Source organism: Vipera ursinii (genome assembly GCF_947247035.1).
Source record: "Vipera ursinii genome assembly, chromosome: 5".
In the NCBI taxonomy this organism is placed as follows: Eukaryota; Metazoa; Chordata; class Lepidosauria; order Squamata; family Viperidae; genus Vipera; species Vipera ursinii.
In genome coordinates this window covers 84288412-84307746 of record NC_139518.1, presented here as the reverse complement: position 1 = coordinate 84307746, position 19335 = coordinate 84288412, and the positions used below count along the sequence as shown (strand labels likewise).

General features: G+C 37.7%; 1 protein-coding gene across 3 annotated transcripts in view; it reads left to right on the top strand.

The window, feature by feature from the left end:
• MYPN (myopalladin) overlaps positions 1-19335 on the top strand; it is a 96821-nt gene that overhangs the window by 26015 nt on the left and 51471 nt on the right. For all 3 annotated transcript variants that reach the window (XM_083364619.1, XM_083364620.1, XM_083364618.1), the window contains 3 exons: positions 7541-8392; positions 15220-15395; positions 17044-17095. In XM_083364619.1, coding sequence (XP_083220745.1) covers positions 7542-8392; positions 15220-15395; positions 17044-17095 — 1079 coding nt within the window. In that variant the 5' untranslated portion in view covers position 7541. The remainder of the gene's footprint in view (positions 1-7540; positions 8393-15219; positions 15396-17043; positions 17096-19335) is intronic.

Below are 19335 nucleotides of genomic sequence, written 5' to 3'. Positions count from 1 at the left end.
TTACTCCACTATGGGAGATCTATAGCTCATCTACAGCTGAAGGTCATTAGCTTGGCGAAGGCAAGCAGAAGAATATTCCCCAGCAATTCTCAGTAAATTCTTCCACACTTGTGAGGGATTGGTAAATGCTCCTTAGTATTTTGCATTAATTAAATTTCATGCAAATTTGTGAGAGCACAGTCCCTATGCCTACCTTGCTGGGCTTCTAGCTGTTATGGCTTGCCTAGAACTACAGTAAAAAGAAAACATAGCATAGGCCAAAAGTTATTCTGAAATACTGGCTTGTCTCTCCTACCTAAAAATACTTCCAAATAAAATTTTATTTATTTAGTAATTTAGTTATTAAAATGTATGCAGCCCATCTCCCTTACAAGGGGACTCTTTAAATTATAAACTTATCATTGCAAATTTTAACAGGTTCTCAATGGGTGTAAGTCAGTTAAGAATATAACATCCTTGTGGATTCATCCCAACAAGTGGATTAGCTGGTCCTTGTGGATTTTCTAGTTCAAATTTCTCCTCGTAGTTTGGCATAGTTGCCATACAGATACTTTCTATGAAACCTGCAAGTGAACATAACTAAAATAGCATTCTACTTGTGAGCAATCTCAGACTCCTCCTTTTGTCTAGAAATGATTGATCATGCATCATCAAGTTATTTTCAACTCCAAGCTACCACTTTGATAGATTTCCTCTATGACAATCTATCTTTGACCTTATCTTCCAGGTCTTCCAATGGAGCATTCATTGCCACTGTAACTTGAGTCCATCCACCTTGTAGCTGGCCTTCTTTATTTCTTTCTTTTTCCTTTTCCAGAGAGCTGGGTCTTCACATAAGAGTTAGTATTAGGAATCTTCCTAAGACTGCACCTTTTTTACCCTATACTGATTCTGGTGTTTCAATACAGCCTCCATGCCACAACGAAGAAAGAGATCAAATAAGTAACATTTTATTGTCTGACTGCTACCCATTTTTTTTATTAAAGATACAACCAAATATTACCTTCAGCATCATTTGATAATAGCAAAGAATATCTGATAATGTGTTAAATGATGTCCCTAAATGGTCCCTATGAAACTCTTAGATTCAGTTAGATTAATCAAAATGCAGACACTTCTTTTAACATATACAAAAATAATGTATAATTTTCTATTAAAGGAATGTATAACATGAAACCACTCCAATCTCTGGATATGATATGGCTATGCTCTGGATATGTAGTGAAACGAATAGCTAAAACATCATCCTATACAGGACTGGCTGAGGAATTCTGGGAGTTGAAGTCCACAAGTCATAAAAGGGCCAAGTTTGAAGACCCCTGATATATAGCCTCACTTTTCAAATGCAGGCATTGATTTTGATTCGGATTGATGGGATGACCCCCAATCCCAGACAGTCATCAGGGTAGATGACTTACATCTGGCTCACTGCCAGCTCTGATGCACAGAGGTTTTTTTGGGGGGGGGCAGGTGATTTCCCACTCCTGGGAATCCTGCCTGCAGGTCTTAAGCCATGATGACTGTTATGTTTGCCCAACAAGCATTCTAAATGTTGTCCTACTCTTCTGTTTTCCATCACAAATGCTCATGCACCAGAGGAAGGATGGGAGACCTTAGCTCAGTTTTTCTCAACCGTCACAACTTTAAGATGTGTGGGTTTCAACACTCAGAATTCCCCAGCCAGCCATGGTGGCTGGTCAGTATTATGTATTAAGCTTTATTGCAACACCTAAAGCTGTGTATAAGAGTCACCACCAGGAGGCGTTGAACTGTAACTGTTTTGGCGGGAAGCATTTCGGCGGGAAACAGAGGTTCAAACCGATTGGTAGGTTGAGTACCTGGCCAGGTACTGGCCAGGTATATATAAGAGTGCAGGTAGCCCCTATTCCCCAGTACAGTCCCTTCACCTAATAAAGAGCTGCTATGCTATACTCATTGTCTCGGCATCCTTCCTGCTCTCCAGAACCCACTACACAACAGTCAGCTTGAAGGAGAGTTTTTCTAAACCTATATCCACAGTTTTCAGGATGGGGTCAAGTCAAATAAGAGCTGTAGAGAAACAGGTGAAAAGGATTTGTGATAATGGACTGGGTCAATAGAAAAGTCCTTGGACTTACGTAGAGTTATGGCAGCCATTATGGTTGGAGGACTTAAAAGTTCTTGAGATATTTACATTTATCTGCCTAGTCAAACTTTCATTTGATTAACCCAAACTTTGATTACTGAGAGTGGTTGATTTTTATTTATTACTCAAAGGTAATGGTAATTATTAGTCTCTGTTCTGTGTAATCACCAAATTTTACTCAGTAATTAATACATCTATTCAAAGTGAAGGACCATTTTCATTCTAGTGTGTTGGAGCACTGATTAAAGTTGTATCAAACAAAAGTCATCACTTTGTAAATTCATTTATAATTTTTACATTTCCCAAATGGTTACGGTATAAATTCTTATAAATTATTCACAATTATCAGTTTCATATTAGAATAGAAGGTGGCAAATTAATTTCTTTTAAAAATTGGTGAATAATCCTAATATTTGCCCTAGAGTGGTATTGAATTTTTTGTTTGTTTTTTTAAAGTCTTATACCAAAAATGCTCTAGAGCCAGTGTAGTCACTCCAGGCAGCGGTGTCAAACTCGCAACGTCACGTGACGTGTTGCGACATATCGTGACTTTTTTACCATTGCCAGCAATGAGGTGGGCGCAGTTTTGCTATGATGCATCTGGCCCATGGGCCAGCAGTTTGATACCCCTGCTCCAGAGCTACCAAAGCTACTTGTGAATGGGATACATCTTTTTTTTTTTAATTACATTTATATCCCGCCCTTCTCCGAAGACTCAGGGCGGCTTACAAGCTTAGCAATAGCCTACATTCTATGTATATGCCTGCTTATTAGGGCTTTCAACCCCCCCCCCCCAAGCGGCATTATTACAAAGTCAGCTTATTGCCCCCAACAATCTGGGTCCTCATTTTACCTACCTTGGAAGGATGGAAGGCTGAGTCAACCTTGAGCCTGGTGGGACTCGAACCTGCACTAATTGCAGGCAGCTGGTGTTACTTAAGGAGGCATTAGCCCACTGCTCCACCAAGGCTCTTCTGCAACATCTGTTGCAGAAGCTAATTTAAAGCACTGAAGTAGAATCAGAAAGGTTTAAGATTTTGCCCATTCACAGACAAAAGTCATTGGATGCGTTTGGGCCAATTATTTCATTACCCAACCACCCTCACATGATTTTAAGAAGGATAAGGCTGGGGGAGAGTGCAACATAGGACTCTGTGGAGCAGAGTTGTCAAACTGCTGGCCCACAGGCTGGTTGCATCATGCAGAAGCCGTGTCCACTCCACCTCCAACAATGCAAAAAAAGTTGTGATATGTCACAACATGTCACGTGATGCGGTGAGTTTAACATTCGTGCTGTAGAGGAAAAATGAGGAGTGTACAAGCGTAGAGGTATCAAAGTTTATTGCATAAGGCCTATTAACTTTTACAAAAATATATAGATGAATAGTATCAGTAGCTTAGAAGAAAAACACATTTAGTTCATGTACTTTTAAAAATTTCAGTGTGAATTTAACATTCAGGGTGTCTGTAGAGCAGGGATCTTCAAACTTGGCCCTTTTATGACTTGTGGACTTCAATTCTGGGAGTTGAAATCCACAAGTCATAAAACAGCCAGGTTTGAAGACCCCTGCTATAGAGGATCATAAAAAGTCAAATTGACACCCACCACCACTTGATCAAAGCTCTGCCCACATGAAATGCCACTTGGAGTTTTTTTACCATCTCCAGTGATCAATCCTGCATTCATTCTTAACTTTCACTGCATTGTGTGTTTAAATGCTGGTGAAAAATTCATTTCCAATCCCAAGGGCTGGCACAGCTAATAATATGTCTTAGAAACTCCAAATTGAGAGAAATACAAAGGATCCTTGGTAGAGAATTACAAACAGAATAAAATAAACTCTTATCAAAGGTGCAATTGGACTACAGTAACACATACTTCAAAGCATTGTGTCTAGATCAACTTACAAACAATAAATGTTGACAGCCATCTTCTTTTGTAAAATTGTATAAAATTCCATAGACAGAAAGACTCTGTTCTTGTAAAGTTATGCTAGTCCTCAACTTACAGTACAATCACTTGTTTAGCAACTGTTCAAAGCTATGGAAGCACTGAAAAATGTGACCTACAGCCAGTCCTCACTCTTAAAACCATTGCAGCATCCCCACAGTCATCTGATCAAAATTTGGTCACTTGGCAACCAGCACATATTTACAATGGTTGCAGCACCCCAGGGTCATGTGATCCTTTGGAACCTTCCCAGTCAGCTTCCAAAAAGCAGTGTCATTGGTGGAAACCAGATTTGCTTAACAACTATATGATTCACTTAACACAGGGGTCTTCAAACTTGGCCCTTTTATGACTTGTGGACTTCAACTCCCAGAATTCCTCAGCCATTGTGCATGCCTGGCTGAGGAATTCTGGGAGTTGAAGTCCACAAGTCATAAAAGGGCCAGGTTTGAAGACCCACTGACTTAACAGCTGCAGTGATTTGCTTAACTCAGGCAAATAAGGTTGTAAAATTGGGCACAAATCACTTAACAATCACCTTGCTTAGCAAATCAAATTCTGGTCACAATTGTGTTTGTAAGTCAAAACTACCTGTAGTAACGTTGAAAAGTGAGCTCACATTCTGCAGCACCGTAACCTCTATCAAAATATACTGTATGTAAAGAGCTACTAAAGCCTTAGTTCAATTTTTATTAGCACATAAAGACCACATAAAGAGCCTTGGTGGAGCAGTGGGCTAATGCCTCCTTAAGTAACACCAGCTGCCTGCAATTAGTGCAGGTTCGCATCCCACCAGGCTCAAGGTTGACTCAGCCTTCCATCCTTCCGAGGTTGGTAAAATGAGGACCCAGATTGTTGGGGGCAATTAAGCTGACTTTGTAATAATGGCGCTTGGGGGTGTGTGAAAGCCCTAATAAGCAGGCATATACATAGAATGAAGGCTACTGCTAAGCTTGTAAGCCGCCCTGAGTCTTCGGAGAAGGGCGGGATATAAATGGAATTTAAAAAAACAAAACAAGGTGACTCTTGCCATTGCAAATGTTGTTTTTGCAGCTTGAACATTGCTGATAGCAAAATACGGCAAGCATGACTATATATATTTTTTATCCTGTATACCTGATTTTATTTTGTACGTTCTGTTTTATAATTCTGTTATGTAGGTTTTATTTAATAAGTCTTGTTTAGCCTGGATCACTAATCTGTAATCAATTAATTGATTTGGTTTGAACTCTAATCATTAAAATAGAGCACATCTTCACCTCTATTAGGTGAATCCTAACTTTTATTGTTTGCTCTTTTAACAAATATTAGGTCAGCTGTGCTTGCTGTCATTTATGAAAATTTTGTCCAGTGTACTTGTGACTCCCCCCCCCACACTTTCCTAGCTTAGCAGATGTGGCACCTAGCCAATAACCTGGATTAGGTTTGCAAGCTAAGAAAGGAGAGACAAGTTACAGGGAGTTGCAGGATTGGAGCGTAGACTGAGAAATTGAAAAACGTGCCTCTGAAAAAGAGACCATCACCATGCATGATGGTGTCCATGCATTCATTTCAAACTTCACCTGAGGGAATCTTCTTGTCTTCTTGTATCCCATGTAGCCAAACTGTTTCTAGCTTTCCATAAAAATAACTGGCCTCATCACCTCAGGCCAAAGGTGTCTAGTAAATGAGGGCAAGTTCTGATAACGGTGGACATGATTTTGCTTGAAGAAATGGCAGAATGCTTTAAGAAAATTTCCAGACTTCGGCTGGAAATTGGCAGTGATACCTTAATAGTGGTCTTTTGAGAAACATCAAGGAGTAGCAGCAGGGAAAGGGTCCAAAAAGGCAAGATATGGCTACCATTGTGTGATCAAAGCTCTGTCCTTTTTTAGGTGTGTTTCCAAACATGTATGGCCACTATTTTGCCTTTTTTTTCCACCCCCTCCCCACAGATACCCTTGAAAGTATTGTAGTCTCTGTTCTGTGTACATTAGGACTTTTGTGCGTGTATTTGGCCATGCTGCTTCAGTTTCACCAAAAAATATGTTTGCGAGAGCAACAAAATAAACTTTTCTAAAAATGCAGAACATTAACTATTTAAGACAAAATAGTTATAAAATAATAGTTACATCTCCAGCTGCAAATTATGGCAAAAATTCCAGTCAAGCCTGATCCCAACACTGTCTTAAACAGAGGTATGTCTGTTTGCTTGCCCCACATCAATAACTAATTTAACTGACTTCTGTGGCTAAGTTAAGCAGTGTCCTTAAATGTCAGTGCCAAGTGTAGAGCCATTCACTGTTCACCCTAAGATTAGATACATGAAGAGGTCACCAGGAACAGCCTGTGTTGATGAATAAGAGTGAACTGAGCTGTGTGTGCTTTACAGTCTCTCCAGGATCCATTAAGTAGCATAAGATATTCTCATCTCAATTCTGGAAATGACTCGGTGCTAAAACGGTGTGTTGCTCCCCTAGAGAGCAAAATACCTTCATCTAATCGTGCAGATCCACTGGACCATATTTATTCAAAATCAGGCCTTCTTAACATTTTCAACATCAACTCCTGTATTAAATATATACAACTTTGAGATACGGTGAGAGCCAAAAATATACTGAAAAATGAACTACTCATATAGGAATCATTGGAAGAGATGGTAGGGCAAACAAAGAACATTCTAATGTTTAGGGATTTCAGATCTTCTTATAAAAGCAGGGATGATCAATCAATCAATTCCTGGATAATTTTGCTAGAATTTCTCATTCCCATCAAACTGTTATCAGGGCATGGCAAAATACTGAATTCCAGCTATATTTTTTTATTATGAGCATCTGTTTATATAAAGATATTTATGTGCCATATATGCATTCAAGTATGAACACTTGCTGCTAGGAATGGTCCTATGGTTAGTGCAGAATCTTAATTTGGGAGGGCATAATACTGTCATTATACATATAGTAAATCAAGCCCAGCTCTCAGATTAAAAAAATCTCAGATGCAGGGCAAATAAATGCCTGTTTCTGAGGTATAACAACTCCAAGCAGACAATACAGGACTAGTTGGATGAAGGATGAATCTGGATAAGGTAAATGAATGAGTAAATGGGACAAATTCTAATAGAGAATGGTTAAGAATACCACTTTGTGCAGCAAAATTTACTTTAAATACTTCTGAATAATAGAGATACTAGCAATATCAAATCATAATTAAATCTGGAGCAAAAGAGGAATTATATATCTCTTGAGCAATTCCAGTAGAACAGTTTTCCTCAGCCTGATATCTCCAAATCGTTGGATATAACTTAATTAACCGTGTGTGTGTGTGTGTGTGTGTGTGTGTGTGTGTGTGTGTGTGTACACATCTGGAAAGTTCTAGATTGGGGAAGTCAAGAGAAAAAACACCTCTGTCTGTTTCTTTAATTCAGTATTAGAAAAATATGTATTTTATGAGGTTATGGTCCTATTTGTACTCTTTGTTAACAGCATGCAAGACAATACTTCTGAATCTTCAACTTCAATAACTCAACTTCTGAGAGAGAGCTATTTAGCTGAAAACAGCCATCAAGGTAATAGTAGATCAGACTCTTCTCTGCATTCTGGAGGTACCTCCAGGGCTTCTGATGAGGCAACTGGCCAGGATGAACTTCCAGACCTTTCTGCCTTTTTGAGCCAAGAAGAGCTAGATGAGAGTGTGAACTTGGCCAGGCAAGCTATCAATCAAGAAGCACCTGAGAACAGCCAAGAAGAAGAACAGCAGATCCACGTGTTTTTACCCTCCGAGTTGAAAAACTCTGAAAATATTATTTCAAACAAGCAGCAGTGCCAAACTACAGCTTCACCAACTTCAGGCAACCATCCAAAGAAACAGCCACTTGGGTCAGAGACAGAATCAAAGAAGGAGTTGCTCCACAAGGCTGCCGATTTTATTGAGGAGCTTTCTTCTCTTTTCAAAGCACACAATTCAAAAAGGATCAGGCCCAGGACGTGCAAAAACTACAGGAGCAAACTTGAGTCTAAGCACAAGGCCAACCAAGATTTTAGTTCTGATTTATCTGAAAATAGGGAAAGGCCTTGTGTTCCAATATCTCAAGAATCAGGTCAGATTCAGCCTTCACTGGAAAACCCAGCTTATCCTCAACAGACAGATGTGGAAGCGGTCCATACATTAGAAAATCCAGAATTAACCACAGAGACATCAGCTGCACCTTTTTATTCTGAGGAGCCAATAGGTCAACCACCCCATTTTACTCAAAAACTGAAAAGCAGGGAGGTCTCTGAAGGAACCAAAGTGCAGTTGGACTGCATTGTAGTAGGAATACCAACACCTGAAATCAGGTAAACATGTTCCTATTTTGTTTATGTACTGAAAATAAGTCTTCATGGAGTGGGTGAGTGTAGTCAAGTACCCTCAACATTTGGTCAGTTCTTTACCAGGACCCCACCATTGCTCATAAACAAGTCTGTTTCAATATTTACTCCTCTGGGGATTATTAGAAAGGAAGAGTTACTTATGGACTACATCTCCATTAGTGCTGTCTCCACATTTTGCAAACTTTCAGCAAAACACTTTCATGGACCTTTGTTTTTAAGGTGATGGTGGGCAGACCCCAGACTCACGTGACTTACATTTCCCCAACATTCTGAAATCATTCCATGAAAATTCAGTGGCAAAATGGATCTTTTTCAGCTTTGGGATGTTCTTTTTTCAACAAAAACAGTGGAAAAGAGAGTAAAAGCCAAATATTAAGCCCTCTAGGTTCCCTGAATCTGAAATTATACAGCACAAATTCACCCATTTTGCGTCCAAATTTTCTTGGCACGTGTAACCCACGTTAAAATTATTTGGGGTGTTTACATTGGAAATGGAAGTGGTTTGCCTTGCAACAACTTCCCTTTCTTCATTCCAATTTTAAAAACCTTCCAGTAAAAGGGAAAATGCTTGAAAATGTTCTCCCATCCTTCCAGGGGCACCCATAAGACACTTTAAAGAAATCAAGATGTTCATTGTGACTATCGTACTTAACCATCTCCCCCTTTGTTGGTCATTGCAGATGCAATACATGTACAGGGGAATGGGGCTTTAACTGTGTAGCTGCTGTCCTTTTTTTCGATACACACACACACCTACCCCTACACCCAAACACTGTGGATGCCCATGAAATCTCCGCCCCAAGTAGATGCATCTTGTCCATGTCACTGCTGATCACCTCTTTTCTATCATCTTTGGGCCCAATCTGCAAAAGGCTCAGATCAGCTTAATAATGTATCCCAATCACAAATGGTTGTTTATTATTTACAATTCTCCCATTTTTTATACCATTGCTCCTTCTACTTTTATCTTAAGAGGGGAAAACCAGATTTATGGTTTTTAGTAAAGCACTGGGAACACTGCAATTCTTGGAAAGAAATCCTGTGACATTATTACGCTCATCGTGATCAGTTACACTGACATCATAATAAGGTTTCTCCATCTCAGTTGCATGAATAATATTCCCCTGAAGCATTTTTACTAGATATTTATGGAAGGGCTTTCACAAATGCAATATTACTATTCCATAACTGGTCACACTGAAATCAGTTTAGTAGCTCACACATTTTCCCCATTTGTTGGAAGTGAGCCAGACTGTACTTGTCACTTCTAGTTACACATGGTTCCACTTTTTCCAAGCTGCTTAATTTACTTTTGCTAAACAATTTATTGTAGCTCTGCAACTGAAATTATCCTGTGTCAAGAGATATCAGTCATTTCTTACCTATTCAATAATTATGAGAAGGAAAATCTAATCCTGCGCTGTTGGAATTTGAATTTTCACAAATTAAATTCTAAAAAAAAATCAATTACACTATAAACCCTCAAAGGTCATGGTTTTCCTTCTGCGTATCTGCAACATACACCCAGTTGCCAATATTTAATATACTCTGTTAATTATGTCCACTATTCCCTGCAAATAAAAAATTTAATCCTCTTTTGATGCCTCATCAAACAAGTTGATGGAGTGACATTCCAGGAAAAAAATGACTGTGGTGATTGACAACAGATACATTCAATGGAGTAAAACAATGGGTGATAGAACTTCTGTTTCAAAAATGGACAATATAGGTCTTTGGCTAAATTAAATGATTTTCTAAAAACTATGCTTCTTTCCTGTGGCAAGACTGTATTCTTGCAATGTGTAATGGAACTAGAAACCAAAAAATGATTTCTAACTAAACATTAAATATTATATACTTCAGACATTAGCACTTTTAGTCATTGCATCCTCTTATTGATCTGGCATGCTGGAAAAGGTGCATACTCAGTGGGGAAAGAGTTTGAAATCTTTGCATTGTATATACTGTACATCATGCCAGTTCTAACACTTGTGATACAATGTCATGTTCAAGAACAACTTCTTAACATGTTGGATAGTTGACAGTCTTTCCCAACATGGCACTTTCCAGATATTTTGATTCACAAATAGCAGTATTGGTTGAGAATTCTGGTAAAATTAGCGTTCCATCTGGAAGATAACAGATTGTGGGCAATGCTATAATAAAGTATGTGGACCAAACATTTGATTATGCATAAATCAAATTTATTGATGGAACCTATCATTAGCAGAGTTGTTAGATGCCACAAACATTTTTCTGTTAACCACAAATTACCCCAGGTACCTAATCACATTGATTTAATTATTTCCCCAGTCCGCATACTGCATCAGTAAGATAAAAGACTAACAGAAACTTTAGCTGCATTTACTCAAGGGAGAACAGATTAATGCACCCTGTCAAAGTGGCACATTATCTTCTCTGATTAATTACTTAATATGACTATGGGGATTTTGTTTCATGTGAGAAATGTTTGTGTATACATCAAAAACTACAGCATTCTGATCGTAACAAGTTTCCCACTTCTTGGTCAATGGTGCTAATTATGAATAAGCAAAAAGCTTGCCTACTTGCAGATAAGAATATAGGGCAGAGATCCAGGATCCTCTCACCAAAAAAGTCCCCAAAAGAAAATGGGGAAAAGAAGTTAACAATAGAATAAAACGTTTTACAGAAATTTTACAGGTGGAGATCCTAAGGAAGTCTGTTAAAAGAAATTAAGGGTAAGCAGCTTCATGCTACAGTGGAGGGACATTGTGTGTGGGGGGGTGTCAAAAACACCAAAATGGCTGCTCTGATCAAAACTCTATATCTTTCTATGTTGTTACAGTTGCACCGCTTTGATCATAGAGTTTTGTTTGTTTATTTGAATTTGTAAGCCATCCATTTCCAATGGATTTGGGGCACTATCTTGATTTTTTTACTCTCTCTGAAGACCTTTCCAATGTTTTCTGTGTGTTTTGGGGTGGTTTTCTTTTAAAAAAAGGGGTTTCATGGTTGCCAGCTAATGATAGAGGAAGAAATGAAGAGGGAGAAAGAACAGAAAGAAGGAAGAGACCAAGACCATGTCCATTAATCTATCTAAACAAATACTCAGCCCTTCGGACAGTGATGGGATTCAAATAGGTGAACAACCGGTTCTCTGTGTGGATGCCACTTCCGGAAGTCCATTCTGGCAACAAAAAGTTAGCTACCAGTTCTGTCAAAGTGGTGCAAACTGGCTGAATCCCACCACTGCCCTTGGAGAAGGAAGGAAGGAAGGAAGGAAGGAAGGAAGGAAGGAAGGAAGGAAGGAAGGAAGGAAGGAAGGAAGGAAGGAAGAGCAACTCATTCCTTTTGTCTCCCTGCCTACTGTTTATAGGAAACAGGAAAAAAATGGATGAAGATGAGAAAGCTTAAAAGACCATTTTTCTGGGTCTCTCCTAATCCTAACAATATACTCTATGCTACTCTGCCAATCTGCAAGATATATTTTTAAATATATTAAGTAGTTGGATAAATAGATTTTGTTGTGCAGGGATATAGACTGAAATCTATTCTAATAAAGAAGTCCCATTTTTCTCATTAAAATCTATAGTTTAAGGATTTATTCTTAAATATGCATATGGCTATCCTACAGCATTTATCTATCTGTGTTATGGGGAGGGAGGTAAAATTGCTATTGTCTTTAACTTACTAAACTTATTTTTTCTGAAATTATCTTAGTCACCCTTAAGCAAACAGAGGTGATAAAGAGGAAAATAAACTAATGTTTTAAAAGCAGACAATGTATGAGTATTTATTTTATCAGTTACATAATTGAAGCTTCCAGTGTGTTATGCATGAGTAGAGTAGAGTAGAGTAGAGTAGAGTAGAGTAGAGTAGAGTAGAATAGAATAGAATAGAATAGAATAGAATAGAATAGAATAGAATAGAATAGAATAGAATAGAATAGAATAGAATAGAATGGAATGGAATGGAATGGAATAGAATAGAATAGAATAGAATAGGAGCTGGAAGGGACCTTGGAGGTTTTTTAAAAAGGGACCTTTTTAAAAAATCTCCAGTGATGGAGCGCCCATGATTTCTGAAGGCAAGCTGTTCCACTGGTTGTTTGTCATTGTCAGGAAGTTTCTTCTGAATTCCAGGTTGCTTCTCTCTTTGATCAGTTTCCAACCATTGTTTCTCGTCCTTCCCTCTGGTGCTCTGGTGAATAATTTGACCCCCTCTTCTTTGTGGTAGCCCCTCAAATACTGGAACGCTGCTATCATGTCTCCCCTATTTCTTCTTTTCTTTAGACTAGCCAAACCCAAGTCCTGCATCCATTCTTCGTATGTTTTAGCCTCCAGGCCTTTGATCATCTTAGTTGCTCTTCTCTGAATTTTTTCAGAACTCTCAACATCTTTTTTTGAAGTATGGTGATCAAAATAGATGCTTGATATTTCCTTGCATGAGTGCATCCAAGTGAATACACTTTTTCCTTGTTTCATTATCTGCGTGAACCACATGAAAAGTTGAAGATGGGAGAGCCATGAGAATTTCCCCTTAATTTTACTCAGAGCCATTGGCATTCCCCAGTTCACTTACAGTAGAAGTTGATGCACATCCCAGAGCACAAAAGAATATAGAAATTGCCTGACTTGGTCAAGGACTCCTCTTGTAAAGTATCTTGGTTCTAGAAGGGATTTAGCCAGATACTTGCAGCATGCCCACAATCAGTGCAGGGAGTGAAAAGTACCTTTATTGTCTTTTTCAGCAACTTATATTTTCTCATACGGTACTGCTTCCGAATATAAAAGTCCCACCCAACAGTTGAATAACTGCTGATAAATTGTCCACCATGGTTTTAGTCTTAAAATTGGAACTTAGAGCCTTCCTTATGTTCCAGGCTGAACTTTTCTTGATCAGCTAAAGTGGCCAATAACAACAGGACTTGTAGTTAAAAATATCTGCATGGCATTGTAATGTTTCCATATGGTCCAAGAGTTATTAACTTCTCTGAGCTTACTTTCTGGTTACCTTCTTTGGAGAGAAAAAAGAATTTCTAAATTATTCAGAGCAATAAACAATAGTATATCAACAAGATAAGAGCAACATAGGCAAAAGAGCCTTGGTGGAGCAGTGGGCTAATGCCTCCTTAAGTAACACCAGCTACCTGCAATTAGTGCAGGTTCACATCCCACCAGGCTCAAGGTTGACTCAGCCTTCCATCTTTCCGAGGTAGGTAAAATGAGGACCCAGATTGTTGGGGGCAATTAAGCTGACTTTGTAATAATGCCACTTGGGGTGTGTGTGAAAGCCCTAATAAGCAGGCATATACATAGAATGAAGGCTACTGCTAAGCTTGTAAGCCGCCCTGAGTCTTCGGAGAAGGGCGGGATATAGATGGAATTAAAATAAAAAAACAATAAAAAAACAATAAAAAAAATCCTAAGACCAAAAGATCTTTGTTTTATTTAGAAGTCAGTATTTTTAATCTGTTAAGGATATAATAAATGCCTAAACTGCATTAGGCCATAACTTGTTGGTGTCCGTAAAAATCATTAAGCTAAAAAACATGGTTAATATGCCGTAAAGGTGAGATTCACAGATCACGATAATCTAAAAGCAAATGTGTTTTTCATCTTTTCACACCTGAGGGTAAAAGGATAGAGAAGAGCAGCTGCCCCACCACAATGACTGTTAACAAGCCATTCTTGACCCACACATGTATGACCATTTAGATTTAATAGAAACAGGAGTCAAATATCTCCACTCCCATAGAGCCAGTGGTGGAACAGGTGTGCCACTATTTGTTCAACTTTTTAAGCACGCAAATAAATCTCAGTTTAAAACAATTGGAAATAACGTTTGCAGGTTATATCATCTGCTTTTAGCATTTATCGGTTGTTTTATCTTGAAGTGGACAGTTAATGGAGGAATGCACAATTAAACTCAAAAAATTCATGATTTTAGTACCATCTAGATGTGCAGCAGAGGAATCAAAATCAGTGTCAAATTGGGAAAAAATGTTTTCCCCAGCTTTTAAACCACAGTGTGGATAGAGTTTTTAAAAACTGCATGGATGAATTATCCACCCAGATTTATGCATAAGGTATCTCAACTGTCAAATTATTTTTATCATTGTTTGCATAAGCAAAAAAAAATTCAGTAAACAGTGCTGAAATACTTATATTCTGCATAGATCCTTCAGTGTTCTTATATATTATTCCAGCATGTGAAATACAGTTGAATTACTCTCTCTAGTATATTTTACATGTAGATAATCATAATGAACACACGCAAAATACAGAGCTATTTTGGATTATTCCATGTCAGTATAGCCTAGGTATATATGGCCATAGAATATGTATCGATGTGTATATGTGTATGTGTTCTATGATCATAAATACACATATTCTATGTATATAGGGTCAATGTATCCTGTGTGTATCTTTATTTAAAAATAAAATTTGAATCCCTTTTTCTTGGAAGGCTACATAAATGTTTCCCAATCCATCTGCTCATACTAGAACTGTTACTGAGAGAAATAGTAATGGATCTAGAGTATGATTATTCTCTGAATTTCATGCCATCTGTAGTTCTACTCCAACAAACTAACTACTATCTGACCCTGGTTCCACCTTGCATTGTTCAACATGGTCTAAATGCTTAGTATAGAATGCAGCTCAGTTTTTAACTACACCTAAATATAACAGGTTATTTACTCTTTTGTTTTGATTTAATTTAAGTAGAAAGTCTCCAGTCATTGCTGTCGTTGCAATATGTCTTCCCATTCATCTGTCAAGGTGACAAATGTTTGCCTTGTCTTGCAGGTGGTATTGTGAAGGCAAAGAGCTTGAAAATTCACCATATATTCAAATAAACCAATCAGGAGAACTGCATTCGCTAATTATTGTTGAAGCTTTTGAAGAAGACACTGGGCGTTATTCCTGCTTTGCGTCCAACATCTATGGGACAGATTCAACTTCTGCAGAGATTTATGTAGAAGGTAATAGTAGAAGTTTGAAATTTAACTAGGGAGCGCAGCATATAGAACTCTCTCTCTCTCTCTCTCTCTCTCTCTCTATATATATATATATATATATATATATATGTATATATATATATATGTGTGTATATATATATATATGTATATATATATATATATATATATATATATATATATATATATATATATGTATGTATATGTATATATATATATATGCATATATATATATATATATATATGCATATATATATATATATATATATATATATATATATATATATATATATATATCTGCTGCTTTCTTCATTCAAATGAGGTCCTGAGATATAGAAACAGGTTTTCCAAGATTTAAGAAGTAATGCTTACTCTTATTTATAATGTACACGAGACCACTAATTTTAAAGGATAATGATAGTTGTCTCCCTGACTATAAAACAAAGATCAGTCACCTGCTCTTGAAAAAAATCAGAATGTCTTCCCACTGTTCCTCCAATTGCCATATCTCAATATACAAATGAAGCAACAACAGTACAACAGATCTGAAGCTGGTCCTTTGACCCTTCAGATCTTTCTGTCAGGGGCTGTAATAAGACTAATGTTATGAATTTTGTAAAAAAAAAAAAAGGAAAAGGAAAAGGAAAGAAAACCAGAATTCAGACTTATTAATGGGCAGAATTTGGAGAGGTAATATGTTTCAGTATCTGGGGATTATATGCATATGCAATATATACATATTGTCAACCACCTTTCCAGAGTTCTTTGCAGTGATTTTGGGCAGAATTTGGAAGAAGTTGAAACTAGCTGCCATCACTTGTGTGATAACTCACTAGACTACAACCTCTTCATAGCACTGTGCTTTTTCATCCATGTCAGAAGCAAACATAAATATTCTATAGGTATATTGTAGATATAGATATTGATATATTTGCATATGGATAGCATACACCTGATTTACCTACTTATTCATGGAAAGGCCTCCAGTTTTGAGGATATGGCCCAATCTTTTTTAAACTTTTAAGCAACAATCTTCATATCTGAATCTGTTCCCAGATGTTTTAAAAATATTTAAAAATATAATCAATGCATTTGTATGATGACAACATGATGGATATGATGTTATGTGCAACTACCCTGTAGAGTAAATTGTTTTATTACAACACAACTGATGGTGAGTTCTAATCCAGTCGATGTTTACTGGTAGGTTTGCCCAGCAGTGACTGAAAAAAGTAGCTACCGTATTTTCCGGCATATAAGATGACTTTTTAACCCATGAAAATCATCTCAAAAGTTGGGGGGTCATCTTATATGCCCAGTCATCTTATACGCCGTAAAATACGGTATACTTTTCAGTGGAATGAAGAGTGTGAGAAGAAGACCTCAAAAAGGCATGGGAATGTTAGGTGCCAATTGTCATCTGTCCAAAAATACGATAGCAGAACCACCACCGCATGGGGACACATTTCTTATAGGGACATAATTGCTAAGGAAAGATTCCAAAGATGTTAGGATTCAACCCCACAAATCAAATTAGTTGCACAAAGCCATTGGGATATCAGCAACAAACATCAGACAGGCAGTCTACATTGCACTCAGGTAAGTAAATCAGTAAATATGATGCCCCATGGAAGTAATCTTTGCTTTCCCACAGGAGCCTCGTCTTCAGAATCTGAAAGTGACAACAGCAAAGAAGAAATGGATCGGTAAGTATGGCGTGAATTTGAGACACTCGTGGACACTTATATTCTTGGATCAGATTTCTCAACTTGTTATATTTCTTTTAACAAACAAACACAAGGAATTGGGGTGATGGGGAATTGAATCAGAAGAGTGGGAATAAACTGCTCTCCCATCTCATTTTCCCAATCTATACTATCCATCTCAAAATGCTAGTTATATGAATCGGTATGTGTTGTTAATCAGCCCAAAAGCAACTAGTGGATCAATTTTATTTGGAAAATAATGCAGCAGGTTTTTGGGACATCTCTGTGGTGACTTAAAAAATGTGTTTATTTAGGTACTGCAGAAAACAGTACCAAAGGGGTTAGCCATTGTCTTCTTCTGAGATGTCTTTTTAACTTTCCTATCTAACAGAAGCCCTGAAATTTACTACTTAGCTTCCAAATCCAGACAAGGTTGGCTAGATGCCATCACCTGTGAAACAACGAAACCAAAGCCTGTATAGTAATAATTCCCATCTCCCTCATCATCCTTTGGAAAATAACTTGGAAAACCAAGGCTATAGAGTTGTTCAGAAGTAGATGACATACAAGTTTAATAGATGATGATGATGATGATGATGATGATTAACAGAAAATTATCTGTACCCCAAGGCTCTGTCTTACACCCAGGACTCTTATATCCATCAATGACTTAGAGAAGGGGATAGAAGGGGAACTCATCATATTTGCAGATGCACCAAGCTGACACCAGAAAATAGGCTCAAGATACAGAAGGATCTTGACAGACTTAACACTGGGACCTAACTAACAAAATGAAATTCAATGTAGAGAAAAGCAAGGTTTTACATTTTGGCAAGAAAAACCAAATGCACAGGTATAGAATATGGTGGCACCTGCCTCAACAGTAGTAACTGCGAGAGGATCTTGGATTCCTAATGCACAATCACTTAAATATGAGCAAGCAGTCTGCTGCAGCTACCAAAAAGCCAACGCAATCCTAAGGTGCATCGCCATGATATAAAAAAGATGTTGAGACTCTAGAAAGAGTGCAGAGAAGAGCAACAAAGATGGTTAGATGACTAGAGGCTAAAACATGAGGAACGGTTGCAGGAATTGGGTACGTCTAGTCTAACAAAGAGAAGGATTGGGGTGATATGATAGCCATGTTCCAAAATCTCAGGGGTTGCCACAAAGAAAAGGGAGTCAAGCTATTCTCCAAAGCACCTGAAGGCAGGACAAGAAGCAACAGATGGAAACTCATCAAGGAGAGAAGCAATCTAGAACTTTCCTGACAGTGAGAACAATTAATCAGTGGAATGGCTTGCCCCCAGAAGTTCTGGGTGCTCCAGTGCTGGAAGTTTTTAAGAAGAGATTGGACAAGTCTGAAATGGTATAGGGCTTCTTGCTTGAGCAGGGGGTTGGACTAGAAGACTTCCAAGATCCCTTCCAGCTCTGTTATTGTTATCTATACAGAATATGTGTATATTCTATACAGAATATTCTATACAAAATATTCTATATAATTTCACAGGTAGTTCAATTTCTCTTGTATAGACTATAAACATGTCTTCTCCAATTGCAGCAGTTTGAAAATATAAGGAATCGTTACATTATTATTTTCAGGTTTATGGAGACAAGGTTTTCCTGGCCCTTCTGTTCAACATTTGAAACAGTTTTTTTTTATTCCAGAAAATCCATAAAATACAAGCCTTCAAAAGGCTGGCCAAGTAGAAATGTCTCTTTCCCAAACGTCACTGAAGTCACAAGTAGAAACTGAGTTATCTTGCTTTCCGCTAAAGGAAATATTAATAGACTACTTTTGGGAACTTTTGTTCTCAAAAGACAGGATTATAAGGGATTAGGTCTCAATGAACTAGAGTTTCCCTTTCTTGCTGCTAAAGATCCACCCGTCACTAGATAAACTTCAATATTCATCATATAATGAAAATGAGTATTATGTTTGCCAAAAATGTGACAAGTTATGCCCTGGCAAATGAGAAAATCTGATCTCTGCAGCTGTCTGTTCAGTCAGTGCTATGTGATATTCCTATTTCCAGACTGTAAGAATGACTTAGCCAGTGAAGGTTCATTCTCATCCCAATCCCCAAATATGAGCTCCTACTTTTAATGGGTCTCCTTTTTAATTCCCAATGCCTGAACATAGCCATCTATACACTCACATATATTTTGATGGTTACAAAGAACCACTTATGCAGATTAACAATAATGGAAAATATGGAGGAATTTTATTAGTTTGTGGA